The sequence below is a fragment of the Salvelinus alpinus genome, chromosome 1 (assembly GCF_045679555.1).
Source record: "Salvelinus alpinus chromosome 1, SLU_Salpinus.1, whole genome shotgun sequence".
NCBI lineage: Eukaryota > Metazoa > Chordata > Actinopteri > Salmoniformes > Salmonidae > Salvelinus > Salvelinus alpinus.
In genome coordinates, this window is record NC_092086.1 from 14,555,830 (window position 1) to 14,571,632 (window position 15,803).

Sequence of the window (15,803 nt, forward strand, 5' to 3'; positions counted from 1 at the left end):
GGGAGGGCTGTCTGAGGACGAGAGGACAGGTACTGGAGGGGAGGGCTGGCTCTGAGGACGAGAGGACAGGTACTGGAGGGGAGGGCTGTCTCTGAGGACGAGAGGACAGGTACTGGAGGGAGGGGAGGGCTGTCTCTGAGGACAAGAGGACAGGTACTGGAGGAAGGGGAGGGCTGTCTCTGAGGATGAGAGGACAGGTACTGGAGGGAAGGGGAAGGCTGTCTCTGAGGATGAGAGGACAGGTACTGGAGGGAAGGGGAGGGCTGTCTCTGAGGACCAGGGGATAGATACTAGAGGGAAGAGGAGGGCTGTCTCTGAGGACCAGAGGATAGATACTAGAGGGAAGAGGAGGGCTGTCTGGCTTTTAGTCTATCATTCTCTTTCTCCACCTCACTTTGTCTTTCTGTGTCCATCTGTCATTCTCTCTCTCTCTCTATTTCTCTTGAGGACGAGGGGATAGGTAGGGGTAGGGCTGTCTCTCTTTCTGCTGTCTCTCTCAGTGATGTCTGTCTCTCTCTCTCCTCCCACCTCTCCTCTCATCCCTCGCTCCTCTCCTCACTCTAGGCATGATGAAGGTGGTCTCCACTGTGCTCCAGCTGGGGAACATTAAGTTCAACAAGGAGAGGAACAATGAGCAGGCCACCATGCCCGACAACACAGGTGATACATGACATCACACAGGTAGTAGCAGCACATGTGAGACATGACATCACAAGGGTAGTAAGAACACAGGTGTGACATGACATCACACAGGTAGTAACCACACAGGTGAGACATGAAATCACACAGGTAGGAGCAACACAGGTGAGACATGACATCACACAGGTAGTAGCAGCACAGGTGAGACATGAAATCACACAGGTAGGAGCAACACAGGTGAGACATGACATCACACAGGTAGTAACCACACAGGTGAGACATGACATCACACAGGTAGGAGCAACACAGATGGGACATGACATCACACAGGTAGGAGCAACACAGGTAACAACAGAGTTTGTTCACAGTAACACAAGCTTGAGAATACAGTTTACATTTAGCACAGATACCACAGAGAGGAAAGCACAGGTAAGAAAGACAATAGGTAACATACCACTAACACAGGTAAGAAAGACAACAGGTAACATACCACTAGCACAGGTAAGAAAGACAGCAGGTAACATACCACTAACACAGGTAAGAAAGACAGCAGGTGACATACCACTAACACAGGTAAGAAAGACAGCAGGTAACATACCACTAACACAGGTAAGAAAGACAGCAGGTGACATACCACTAACACAGGTAAGAAAGACAGCAGGTAACATACCACTAACACAGGTAAGAAAGACAGCAGGTAACATACCACTAACACAGGTAAGAAAGACAACAGGAAACATACCACTAACACAGGTAAGAAAGACAGCAGGTAACATACCACTAACACAGGTAAGAAAGACAATAGGTAACACACCACTAACACAGGTAAGAAAGACAACAGGTAACATACCACTAACACAGGTAAGAAAGACAGCAGGTAACATACCACTAACACAGGTAAGAAAGACAGCAGGTAACATACCACTAACACAGGTAAGAAAGACAGCAGGTAACATACCACTAACACAGGTAAGAAAGACAGCAGGTAACATACCACTAACACAGGTAAGAAAGACAGCAGGTAACATACCACTAACACAGGTAAGAAAGACAACAGGAAACATACCACTAACACAGGTAAGAAAGACAGCAGGTAACATACCACTAACACAGGTAAGAAAGACAGCAGGTAACATACCACTAACACAGGTAAGAAAGACAGCAGGTAACATACCACTAACACAGGTAAGAAAGACAATAGGTAACACACCACTAACACAGGTAAGAAAGACAGCAGGTGACATACCACTAACACAGGTAAGAAAGACAGCAGGTGACATACCACTAACACAGGTAAGAAAGACAACAGGTAACATACCACTAACACAGGTAAGAAAGACAACAGGTAACATACCACTAACACAGGTAAGAAAGACAGCAGGTAACATACCACTAACACAGGTAAGAAAGACAATAGGTAACACACCACTAACACAGGTAAGAAAGACAACAGGTAACATACCACTAACACAGGTAAGAAAGACAATAGGTAACATACCACTAACACAGGTAAGAAAGACAATAGGTAACACACCACTAACACAGGTAAGAAAGACAACAGGTAACATACCACTAACACAGGTAAGAAAGACAGCAGGTAACATACCACTAACACAGGTAAGAAAGACAGCAGGTAACATACCACTAACACAGGTAAGAAAGACAGCAGGTAACATACAGTACGACTAATCTCTCTCTCTTCCTCCCCTTCTCTTCTCTCTCTTCCTCCCCTTCTCTTCTCTCTCTCTCTCTCTCTCTGTCTTCCTCCCCTTCTCTTCTCTCTCTCTCTCTCTCTCTTCAGTGGCTCAGAAAGTGTGCCACCTGCAGGGTATCAACGTGACAGACTTCACCCGTTCCGTCCTCACCCCCCGTATCAAGGTGGGCAGAGAGGTGGTGCAGAAGGCTCAGACCAAGGAACAGGTACTCTTCTATTGTACTATATTCTACTCTACTCTTCTCTAGTCCACTCTACTTTATTCTAATCTATTCTACTCTATTATGTTTTGTTCTACTCTATTCTATTATACTCGTTTCTATTGTACTCTATTATATTATACTCTATTGTTCTATATTCTACTCTATTAAGTTGTGTTCTATTCTACTCTATTCTATTTGACTCTATTATATTCTGCTCTGTTCTACTCCATTCTAGTATCTTATATTTTACTCTATTCTACTATTTTCTATTCTACTATCTTCTATTCCACTCTATTCCACCACATTATATTCTACTATATTATATTATATTCTACTCTATTCTACTATCTGATATTCTACTATTTTCTATTCTACTATCTTCTATTTTACTTTATTCTACTATCTTATAGTATATTCTATTAGGTTCTACTTTGTTATATTTTACTTTATTCTATTCGTCTCTACTCTATTCTACTATCTTCTATTCTACTCTGCTCTATTATATTCAATTCTACTTTATTATATTCTACTCGGTTCTACTTTGTTATATTTTACTCTATTCTATTAAACTCTACTCTATTCAACTCTACTCTATTCTACTCTATGTTCAATTCTACTCTGTTCTACTCTATTCTGTTCTATTCAACTCTACACTACACAAAATACCCTGTTCTACTCCATTCTATTCAACTCTACTCTATTCTACTCTACTCAATTCTACTTTACTATATTATATTCTGCTCTATTCTACTATATTCTACTGTGTTCTACTGTATTCTACCGTATTCCACTCTATTCTATTGTATTACTCTATTCTATGCTACTATATTCTGTTCTATTCTACTTCATTCTATTCTACCCTTTTCTGTTCTATTATATTATACCCTATTCAACTCTATTCTACTTTATTCTATTAAACTCTACTCTATTCTACTATCTTATATTCTACTCTATTCTACTATGCTCTACTCTATTCTATTCAACTCTACTATATTCTACTCTATTCTATTTTACTTTATTATATTCAACTCTAAACTACTATAATCTACCCGATTCTATTCCATTCTACTCTATTCAACTCTAAACTACTATAATCTACCCGATTCTATTCCATTCAACTCTACTCTATTCTATTCAACTCTATTCTACTCTACTCTATTCTATTCAACTCTACTCTATTCAACTCTGTTCGACTCCATTCTATTATGTTCTACGCTATTCTATTCTACTCTATTATACTCTACTTTATTCTGTTATATTCTATTCTACTCTATTCTGTTTTATTCACCTATACACTGCTCTAATCTACTCTATTCTATTATGTTATATTCTATTGTACTCTATTCTACTCTACTTTATTCTGTTATATTCTATTCTACTCTATTCTGTTTTATTCAACTATACACTGCTCTAATCTACTCTATTCTATTATGTTCTACTCTATTATATTGTACTCTATTCTACTCTACTTTATTCTGTTATTCTATTCTACTCTATTCTGTTTTATTCAACTATACACTGCTCTAATCTACTCTATTCTATTATGTTCTATTCTATTGTACTCTATTCTACTCTACTTTATTCTGTTATATTCTACTCTATTCTGTTTTATTCAACTATACACTGCTCTAATCTACTCTATTCTATTATGTTCTACTCTATTCTATTGTACTCTATTCTACTCTACTTTATTCTGTTATTCTATTCTACTCTAGTCTGTTTTATTCACCTATACACTGCTCTAATCTACTCTATTCTATTCTACTCTACTTTATTCTGTTATTCTACTCTAGTCTGTTTTATTCACCTATACACTGCTCTAATCTACTCTATTCTATTATATTCTACTCTACTTTATTCTGTTATTCTACTCTAGTCTGTTTTATTCACCTATACACTGCTCTAATCTACTCTATTCTATTATGTTCTACTCTATTATATTGTACTCTATTCTACTCTACTTTATTCTGTTATTCTATTCTACTCTATTCTGTTTTATTCAACTATACACTGCTCTAATCTATTAAACTCCTTTCTTCTCTTTAATCAACTCTATTATGTTCTACTCAATTCTTCTCTACTATATTCTACTCTATTCATCACTACTCTATTCTACTCTACTCTATTCTGTTCTATTATGTTCTACCCTATTTTACTCTGTTCTATTCAACTCTACACAATTCTATTCTACTCTATTCTAATCTACTCTATTTATCTCTACTCTACTCTATTCAACTCGAATCTATTATATTCTACTCTACTCTATTCAACTCTACTCTATTATATTCTACTATATTCAACTCTACTGTATTCTACTCAACTCTATTCTACTCTTCTCTATTTTATTATTCTCTGGTCTATTGTATTCTACTCTACTCTATTCTGTTCTATTATGTTCTACCCTATTTTACTATGTTCTATTCAACTCTACACAATTCTATTCTACTCTATTTTATTATTCTCTAGTCTATTGTATTCTACTCTACTCTATTTTATTATTCTCTAGTCTATTGTATTCTACTCTATTCTATTCTAGATTCAACTTAATTGTACAATACCTTCCTCTCACATGTTCAGTTAAAAGTTGAATCTTATTTTCAACAGAGAGCTGGCAACATATAATGTATCTGAAGCATAAGTAGTTATAGTACATAGCCCTTCTCTAGAGGAAGCTTTAGTCAGAGACAGGGCTTTACGTGGAGGCAGACAAGATGACAGTTCACACACTCACTGTCTATCTCTCTCCATCTCCCTCTCCCTCTCCCCCTCCCCCTCCCCCTCCCCCAGGCTGACTTTGCCATCGAGGCCCTAGCGAAGGCCATGTATGAGCGGTTGTTCAGGTGGATCCTGGCTCGGGTGAATAAGACTCTGGATAAGGCCAAACGTAAAGGAGCATCATTCCTGGGGATCCTAGACATCGCTGGCTTCGAAATCTTTGAGGTGAGATTGAGGAGTCTTTAAGTTGACAGAGAAAGGAATTCAGCCGGGGTCCCGTGGGGCCAGTTGGTAGCTCATGGAGCATTGCAACGCCAAGGTTGTGGGTTCGATTCCCATGGAGGACCGGTAAAAGAAAATGCTGCACCCACAACTTTAATTCACTCTGGATACGAGCATCTGCTAAATGACTGACATTTAAACCATTTAAAATGGGTAGACGTAGCGATTTGGGAGCCCCATCTACCTCCCAAAAGGGACATTTCCCCCAGAACATTTCCTACTATGATTACTATTATCCAACCATTAAAACACCCCCTACAGGCCTTGGTCAAAGTAGTGCACTAAATAGGGAATAGGATGTCATTTGGGATTCAGACCTGATGTACAGGACTATGACGTGAGCAGTACCTCTATGTTCACATCCATCTCTCCCATCTCCCCTCCTCAGGACCTACCACGGTACTGTATCTCTGTGTAAACCACTATGTACCTTCTCCTCAGGAACTACCATGGTACTGTAGCTCTGTGTAAACCACTATGTACCTTCTCCTCAGGGACTACCACGGTACTGTATCTCTGTGTAAACCACTATGTACCTTCTCCTCAGGAACTAGCTCTGTGTAAACCACTAAGTAACTTCTCCTCAGGAACTAGCTCTGTGTAAACCACTATGTACCTTCTCCTCAGGAACTAGCTCTGTGTAAACCACTATGTACCTTCTCCTCAGGAACTACCATGGTACTGTAGCTCTGTGTAAACCACTATGTACCTTCTCCTCAGGGACTACCACGGTACTGTATCTCTGTGTAAACCACTATGTACCTTCTCCTCAGGAACTAGCTCTGTGTAAACCACTAAGTACCTTCTCCTCAGGAACTAGCTCTGTGTAAACCACTAAGTAACTTCTCCTCAGGAACTAGCTCTGTGTAAACCACTATGTACCTTCTCCTCAGGAACTACCATGGTACTGTAGCTCTGTGTAAACCACTATGTACCTTCTCCTCAGGGACTACCACGGTACTGTATCTCTGTGTAAACCACTATGTACCTTCTCCTCAGGAACTAGCTCTGTGTAAACCACTAAGTAACTTCTCCTCAGGAACTAGCTCTGTGTAAACCACTATGTACCTTCTCCTCAGGAACTAGCTCTGTGTAAACCACTAAGTAACTTCTCCTCAGGAACTAGCTCTGTGTAAACCACTAAGTAACTTCTCCTCAGGAACTAGCTCTGTGTAAACCACTATGTACCTTCTCCTCAGGAACTATCACGGTACTGTATCTCTGTGTAAACCACTATGTACCTTCTCCTTAGGAACTACCACGGTACTGTATCTCTGTGTAAACCACTATGTACCTTCTCCTCAGGAACTAGCTCTGTGTAAACCACTAAGTAACTTCTCCTCAGGAACTAGCTCTGTGTAAACCACTAAGTAACTTCTCCTCAGGAACTAGCTCTGTGTAAACCACTATGTACCTTCTCCTCAGGAACTAGCTCTGTGTAAACCACTAAGTAACTTCTCCTCAGGAACTAGCTCTGTGTAAACCACTATGTACCTTCTCCTCAGGAACTAGCTCTGTGTAAACCACTAAGTAACTTCTCCTCAGGAACTAGCTCTGTGTAAACCACTAAGTAACTTCTCCTCAGGAACTAGCTCTGTGTAAACCACTATGTACCTTCTCCTCAGGAACTAGCTCTGTGTAAACCACTATGTACCTTCTCCTCAGGAACTAGCTCTGTGTAAACCACTAAGTAACTTCTCCTCAGGAACTAGCTCTGTGTAAACCACTATGTACCTTCTCCTCAGGAACTAGCTCTGTGTAAACCACTATGTACCTTCTCCTCAGGAACTAGCTCTGTGTAAACCACTATGTACCTTCTCCTCAGGAACTAGCTCTGTGTAAACCACTATGTACCTTCTCCTCAGGAACTAGCTCTGTGTAAACCACTATGTACCTTCTCCTCAGGAACTAGCTCTGTGTAAACCACTATGTACCTTCTCCTCAGGAACTAGCTCTGTGTAAACCACTATGTACCTTCTCCTCAGGAACTAGCTCTGTGTAAACCACTATGTACCTTCTCCTCAGGAACTAGCTCTGTGTAAACCACTATGTACCTTCTCCTCAGGAACTAGCTCTGTGTAAACCACTATGTACCTTCTCCTCAGGAACTAGCTCTGTGTAAACCACTATGTACCTTCTCCTCAGGAACTACCACGGTACTGTATCTCTGTGTAAACCACTATGTACCTTCTCCTCAGGAACTAGCTCTGTGTAAACCACTATGTACCTTCTCCTCAGGAACTAGCTCTGTGTAAACCACTATGTACCTTCTCCTCAGGAACTACCACGGTACTGTACCTTCTCCTCAGGAACTAGCTCTGTGTAAACCACTATGTACCTTCTCCTCAGGACAACTCGTTTGAGCAGCTGTGCATCAACTACACCAACGAGCGTCTGCAGCAGCTGTTCAACCACACCATGTTCATCCTGGAGCAGGAGGAGTACAAGAGAGAGGGGATCGACTGGGCCTTCATAGACTTCGGCCTGGACCTGCAGCCCTGCATAGAGCTCATCGAGAGACCGGTAACACACACACACACAGAGACACACACACACAGAGACACACACATACACATTGGACCTACAGCAATGCACACACGGATGGGTGCTGGTTCCCTAAAGCTGACCCCCCCACCTCCCCCACCCTTCTAGAACAATCCTCCAGGTATCTTGGCTCTGTTGGATGAGGAGTGCTGGTTCCCTAAAGCCACAGACCTGTCCTTCGTTGAGAAGCTGATGAACACACACACGTCCCACTGCAAGTTCTCCAAACCCAAATCACTCAAAGACAAGACTGCCTTCTCTGTTCTTCACTACGCCGGCAAGGTGAGATTAGATTATATATTTCTGTCTGAAGAGTTCTCCACTACGCCAGCAGGGTGAGATGAGATTATATATTTCTGTCTGAAGAGTTCTCCACTACGCCGGCAAGGTGAGATGAGATTATATATTTCTGTCTGAAGAGTTCTCCTCTACGCCAGCAGAGTGAGATTAGATTATATATTTCTGTCTGAAGAGGTCTCCACTACGCCAGCAGGGTGAGATTAGATTATATATTTCTGTCTGAAGAGTTCTCCACTACGCCAGCAGGGTGAGATGAGATTATATATTTCTGTCTGAAGAGTTCTCCACTACGCCAGCAGGGTGAGATTAGATTATATATTTCTGTCTGAAGAGTTCTCCTCTACGCCAGCAGAGTGAGATTAGATTATATATTTCTGTCTGAAGAGGTCTCCACTACGCCAGCAGGGTGAGATTAGATTATATATTTCTGTCTGAAGAGGTCTCCACTACGCCAGCAGGGTGAGATGAGATTATATATTTCTGTCTGAAGAGTTCTCCACTACGCCAGCAGGGTGAGATTAGATTATATATTTCTGTCTGAAGAGTTCTCCACTACGCCAGCAGGGTGAGATTAGATTATATATTTCTGTCTGAAGAGTTCTCCACTACGCCAGCAGGGTGAGATTAGATTATATATTTCTGTCTGAAGAGTTCTCCACTACGCCAGCAGGGTGAGATTAGATTATATATTTCTGTCTGAAGAGTTCTCCACTACGCCGGCAGGGTGAGATTAGATTATATATTTCTGTCTGAAGAGTTCTCCTCTACGCCGGCAGGGTGAGATTAGATTATATATTTCTGTCTGAAGAGTTCTCCACTACGCCAGCAGGGTGAGATTAGATTATATATTTCTGTCTGAAGAGGTCTCCACTACGCCAGCAGGGTGAGATTAGATTATATATTTCTGTCTGAAGAGTTCTCCACTACGCCAGCAGGGTGAGATGAGATTATATATTTCTGTCTGAAGAGTTCTCCACTACGCCAGCAGGGTGAGATTAGATTATATATTTCTGTCTGAAGAGTTCTCCTCTACGCCAGCAGAGTGAGATTAGATTATATATTTCTGTCTGAAGAGGTCTCCACTACGCCAGCAGGGTGAGATTAGATTATATATTTCTGTCTGAAGAGGTCTCCACTACGCCAGCAGGGTGAGATTAGATTATATATTTCTGTCTGAAGAGTTCTCCACTACGCCAGCAGGGTGAGATTAGATTATATATTTCTGTCTGAAGAGTTCTCCTCTACGCCGGCAGGGTGAGATTAGATTATATATTTCTGTCTGAAGAGTTCTCCTCTACGCCGGCAGGGTGAGATTAGATTATATGTAGGTGGACTACAATGGTGCCAGCTGGCTGATTAATAACATGGTTGTGTTGTGGTTGTGTTGTGGTTATGTTGTGTTGTGGTTGTGTTATACAGTAGGTGGTCTACAACGGTGGTAGCTGGGTGACGAAGAACATGGTTGTGTTGTGGTTTTGTTGTGTTGTGGTTGTGTTATGGTTGTGTTATGGTTGTGGTTGTGTTATGGTTGTGTTATACAGTAGGTTGTCTACAACAGTGCTAGCTGGGTGACGAAGAACATGGTTGTGTTGTGGTTGTGGTTATATTGTGTTATGATTGTGGTTGTGTTATAGGTGGACTACAACGGGGCCAACTGGCTGACAGAGAACATGGTTATGTTGTGGTTGTATTGTGGTTGTGTTATAGGTGGACTACAATGGGGCCAGCTGACTGGCCCCCCACAACATCGTTGTGATGTGGTTGTGTTATGGTTGTATTGGGGTTGTGTTGTGGTTATGTTGTGGTTGTGTTATGGTTGTGTTATAGGTGGACTACAACGGGGCCAACTGGCTGGCCCCCCCACAACATCGTTGTGTTATGGTTGTGTTGTGGTTATGTTGTGGTTATGTTGTGGTTATGTTGTGGTTGTGTTGTGGTTGTGTTGTGGTTGTGTTGTGGTTGTGTTGTGGTTGTGTTATAGGTGGACTACAACGGGGCCAGCTGACTGACGGAGAACATGGTTGTGTTGTGGTTGTGTTGTGGTTATGTTGTGGTTGTGTTATGGTTGTGTTGTGGTTGTATTGTGGTTGTGTTATAGGTGGACTACAACGGGGCCAACTGGCTGGCCCCCCACAACATCGTTGTGTTATGGTTGTGTTGTGGTTATGTTGTGTTGTGTTATGGTTGTGTTATAGGTGGACTACAACGGGGCCAGCTGACTGACGGAGAACATGGTTGTGTTGTGGTTGTGGTTATATTGTGTTATGGTTGTGTTGTGGTTGTGGTTATGTTATAGTTGTGTTGTGGTTGTGGTTATGTTGTGGTTGTGTTGTGGTTGTGTTATGGTTGTGTTATAGGTGGACTACAATGGGGCCAGCTGACTGGCCCCCCACAACATCGTTGTAATGTGGTTATGTTGTGGTTATGTTGTGGTTGTGTTATGGTTGTGTTGTGGTTGTGTTATAGGTGGACTACAACGGGGCCAACTGACTGACGGAGAACATGGTTATGTTGTGGTTATGTTGTGGTTGTGGTTATGTTGTGGTTGTGTTATGGTTGTGTTGTGGTTATGTTATGGTTGTGTTGTGGTTGTGTTATAGGTGGACTACAACGGGGCCAATTGGCTGACGAAGAACATGGACCCTCTGAATGACAACGTGACGGCTCTCCTCAACAACTCATCCAACCCCTTCATACAGGACCTCTGGAAGGATGGTGAGCCAAAGGAGGCGTCCCAAAATGGCACCCCGTTCCCTAAATGGTGCACTACGTTAGACCAGGCCCCATAGCACTCTGGTCAAAAGTAGTGCACTATAGTATATCAGGAATAGGGTGCTATTTAGGAGGCAAGCACAGTTTGTCTACTGCCCATTCACTGTACTGTACTCCCATCAGTAGAAATGTGTTGTCTACTGCCCATTCACTGTACTGTACTCCCATCAGTAGAAATGTGTTGTCTACTGCCCATTCACTGTACTGTACTCCCATCAGTAGAAATGTGTTGTCTACTACCCATTCACTGTACTGTTCTCCCATCAGTAGAAATGTGTTGTCTACTACCCATTCACTTTACTGTACTCCCATCAGTAGAAATGTGTTGTCTACTGCCCATTCACTGTACTGTACTCCCATCAGTAGAAATGTGTTGTCTACTGCCCATTCACTGTACTGTACTCCCATCAGTAGAAATGTGTTGTCTACTGTCCATTCACTGTACTGTTCTCCCATCAGTAGAAATGTGTTGTCTACTGCCCATTCACTGTACTGTACTCCCATCAGTAGAAATGTGTTGTCTACTGTCCATTCACTGTACTGTTCTCCCATCAGTAGAAATGTGTTGTCTACTACCCATTCACTGTACTGTACTCCCATCAGTAGAAATGTGTTGTCTACTGCCCATTCACTGTACTGTACTCCCATCAGTAGAAATGTGTTGTCTACTGCCCATTCACTTTACTGTACTCCCATCAGTAGAAATGTGTTGTCTACTACCCATTCACTTTACTGTACTCCCATCAGTAGAAATGTGTTGTCTACTGCCCATTCACTTTACTGTACTCCCATCAGTATTCTTCAGTATTCTACTTCAGTATTCAGTCTCTCCTTCTTGTCTGTCACCTGTTCTTCTCCCTCCCTCTCTCTCTCTTTCATCTCCTCCTCTTTCTCCCTCTCTCTCTCTTTCATCTCCTCCTCTTTCTCCCTCCCTCTCTCTCTTTCATCTCCTCCTCTTTCTCCCTGCCTCTCTCTCTCTCATCTCCTCCTCTTTCTCCCTCCCTCTCTCTCTCTTTCATCTCCTCCTCTCCTGCCTCTCCCCCCCCCCCCCCCCCACCCCTCCCTAGCCTTTCTTCTCAGAGATCATGAATAATCCTTGTCCTGTTTCCAGTGGACCGTGTGGTGGGTCTGGAGACCATTACTAAGATGTCAGAGAGCTCGGCGCCCAGCGCCACCAAGTCTAAGAAGGGCATGTTCAGGACAGTGGGCCAGCTCTACAAGGAGTCCCTGGGCAAACTGATGACCACGCTGAACAACACACAGCCCAACTTCATACGCTGTATCATCCCTAACCACGAGAAGAGGGTAGGACACTATCCCCCTCCCCAAAACACCTACAGCTATTTCTGTTTCATCAATTCATCTCCTCTCTCTTGAGTCACCTCTGATCTCGCTCTCCCTCATTCTTCCTGTGTGTGTGTAGGCAGGGAAGCTGGATGCTAACCTGGTTCTGGAACAGTTGAGGTGTAACGGGGTTCTGGAAGGGATCCGTATCTGCAGACAGGGCTTCCCCAACCGCATCGTGTTCCAAGAGTTCCGACAACGGTGAGGAACGTTCTAAAACCAACGTTAAGGAACCACGATTATGTCTGTATAGTTAACACATAACAACATGTTCTCTTCCTTCTGTCTTCCTCTCTTTCTTCCTCCTCTTCCTCATCTTCTTCTTCTTGTAGCTATGAGATCCTAGCAGCCAACTGCATCCCAAAGGGTTTCATGGACGGGAAACAGGCTTGTCAACTAATGGTGATTTCATCTTACTGAAACGTCTGAGTTGATCTAACTGAAACGTCTGAGTTGATCTAACTGAAACGTCTGAGTTGATCTGACTGAAACGTCTGAGTTGATCTGACTGAAACGTCTGAGTTGATCTGACTGAAACGTCTGAGTTGATCTGACTGAAACGTCTGAGTTGATCTGACTGAAACGTCTGAGTTGATCTGACTGAAACGTCTGAGTTGATCTGACTGAAACGTCTGAGTTGATCTGACTGAAACGTCTGAGTTGATCTGACTGAAACGTCTGAGTTGATCTGACTGAAACGTCTGAGTTGATCTGACTGAAACGTCTGAGTTGATCTGACTGAAACGTCTGAGTTGATCTAACTGAAACGTCTGAGTTGATCTAACTGAAACGTCTGAGTTGATCTAACTGAAACGTCTGAGTTGATCTAACTGAAACGTCTGAGTTGATCTAACTGAAACGTCTGAGTTGATCTAACTGAAACGTCTGAGTTGATCTAACTGAAACAGTCTGAGTTGATCTAACTGAAACGTCTGAGTTGATCTAACTGAAACGTCTGAGTTGATCTAACTGAAACAGTCTGAGTTGATCTAACTGAAACGTCTGAGTTGATCTTACTGAAACGTCTGAGTTGATCTAACTGAAACGTCTGAGTTGATCTAACTGAAACGTCTGAGTTGATCTTACTGAAACGTCTGAGTTGATCTTACTGAAACGTCTGAGTTGATCTTACTGAAACGTTTGAGTTGATCTAACTGAAACAGTCACTGAGTCTAAAAACCTTTTGGCACATTTGAACCTGCACTTTTAGAAAACCTAAAGTTGAGCAATGAACTAAATAGGACAAATGTTTCTACCTTAGTTCTGGATAAGTAAAGAGTTATTCTAAAGGGACCTTTGTTTTGAAAGGTGTCGCGATAAAGGTGTCACGATAAAGGTGTTACGATAAAGGTGTTATGATAAAGGTGTCATGATAAAGGTGTCATGATAAAGGTGTTACGATAAAGGTGTTACGATAAAGGTGTTACGATAAAGGTGTTATGATAAAGGTGTTATGATAAAGGTGTCACGATAAAGGTGTTATGATAAAGGTGTTATGATAAAGGTGTCATGATAAAGGTGTTATGATAAAGGTGTTATGATAAAGGTGTCACGATAAAGGTGTCACGATAAAGGTGTTATGATAAAGGTGTCATGATATAGGTGTTATGATAAAGGTGTTATGATAAAGGTGTTATGATAAAGGTGTTATGATAAAGGTGTCACGATAAAGGTGTCACGATAAAGGTGTCATGATAACGGTGTCACGATAAAGGTGTTATGATAAAGGTGTTATGATAAAGGTGTCATGATAAAGGTGTTATGATAAAGGTGTTATGATAAAGGTGTTATGATAAAGGTGTCACGATAAAGGTGTCATGATAAAGGTGTCACGATAAAGGTGTCCTGATAAAGGTGTCACGATGACGGTGTTATGACTTCCTCTCCAGATGAAGCACCTGGACCTGGACCCTAATCTGTTCCGTATTGGTCAGAGTAAGATGTTCTTCAGAACAGGAGTGTTAGCCCAGCTGGAGGAGGAGAGGGACCTTAAACTGACCGTGGTCATCATCGCCTTCCAGGCCCACGCTAGGAGCTTCCTCGCACGCAGGTTAGTGGAGCACTGTTGCTTCCAGCCTGGGCTCCACACAGGAAACACACCGACACATTTCACCCGTGAGGTAGCGTTTACCAGTCGCTCCCACAACAGCATGATAGCAGACACACTCTGATGTGACTTCTGTCCACAGAGCGTTTAGTAAGCGTCAGGCCCAGCTGACTGCTATGAAGGTGATTCAGAGGAACTGTGCTGTCTACCTGGTCCTGAAGAACTGGCAGTGGTGGAGACTCTTCACCAAGGTACACATCACACACACACACACACACACACACACATACACATACACACACACATACACACACACACACGTAACACACACACACACACACACACACACACACACACACACACATATACACACCACACACATATACACACACACACACACACACACAAACACACACACACACACACACACACACACACACACACACACACACACACAGGTGTTTGATTTCGGACTGGTTATCTGTCCTATCCAGTGTTGTTGATGTTCTGCCACATCCATCACTAGTTGAGTATATCATAGTTTTGATTGGTTGATTTGTTTTGATATCAGCTCTTATGTAAACTTTGATTGGTCGTCCCGCAGGTGAAGCCCCTCCTCCAGGTGACGCGACAGGAAGAAGAAATGGGTCAGAAGGAGGAGGAGCTGAAGTCCGCCAAGGATCTGGCTCAGCAGAGCCAGGTGGAACTGAAAGAGATCTCCCAGAAACACACACAGGTGAAGTGGAGACACACACACACCACACACACACACACACACACACACACACACACACACACACACACACACACATACAGGTGAGGTGGAGACACACACACACACACACACAGGTGAGGTGGAGACACACACACACACACACACACACACACACACACACACACACACACACACACACACACACATACAGGTGAGGTGGAGACACACACACACACAGGTAAAGTGGAGACTCTCTCTCTCTCTCTCTAGGTAGTGGAGGAGCGAGCTAAACTGGAGCAGAAGCTTCAGGCAGAGACAGAGTTGTATGCTGAGGCAGAGGAGATGAGGGTTCGTCTGGAGGTCAAGAAGCAGGAGCTGGAGGAGGTGCTCCATGAGATGGAGTCGCGGCTGGAGGAGGAGGAGGAGAGAGCCACACAGCTGCAGCAGGAGAGGAAGGACATGCAGCAGCAACTACAGGTGGGCAGATCCAAAATGGCTAGCGAGCGATGACCTTTTCAACTATGGTAT

General features: G+C 42.8%; 1 protein-coding gene across 1 annotated transcript in view; it reads left to right on the plus strand.

The window, feature by feature from the left end:
* LOC139570232 (myosin-11-like) overlaps positions 1-15,803 on the plus strand; it is a 60,926-nt gene that overhangs the window by 20,491 nt on the left and 24,632 nt on the right. The window contains exons 11-23 of the mRNA XM_071391940.1: positions 565-660; positions 2,441-2,559; positions 5,344-5,496; positions 7,903-8,076; positions 8,206-8,379; positions 10,998-11,112; positions 12,281-12,474; positions 12,593-12,714; positions 12,846-12,915; positions 14,403-14,563; positions 14,703-14,811; positions 15,165-15,296; positions 15,546-15,752. Of these exons, the coding sequence (XP_071248041.1) occupies positions 565-660; positions 2,441-2,559; positions 5,344-5,496; positions 7,903-8,076; positions 8,206-8,379; positions 10,998-11,112; positions 12,281-12,474; positions 12,593-12,714; positions 12,846-12,915; positions 14,403-14,563; positions 14,703-14,811; positions 15,165-15,296; positions 15,546-15,752 (1,826 nt within the window). The remainder of the gene's footprint in view (positions 1-564; positions 661-2,440; positions 2,560-5,343; positions 5,497-7,902; positions 8,077-8,205; positions 8,380-10,997; positions 11,113-12,280; positions 12,475-12,592; positions 12,715-12,845; positions 12,916-14,402; positions 14,564-14,702; positions 14,812-15,164; positions 15,297-15,545; positions 15,753-15,803) is intronic.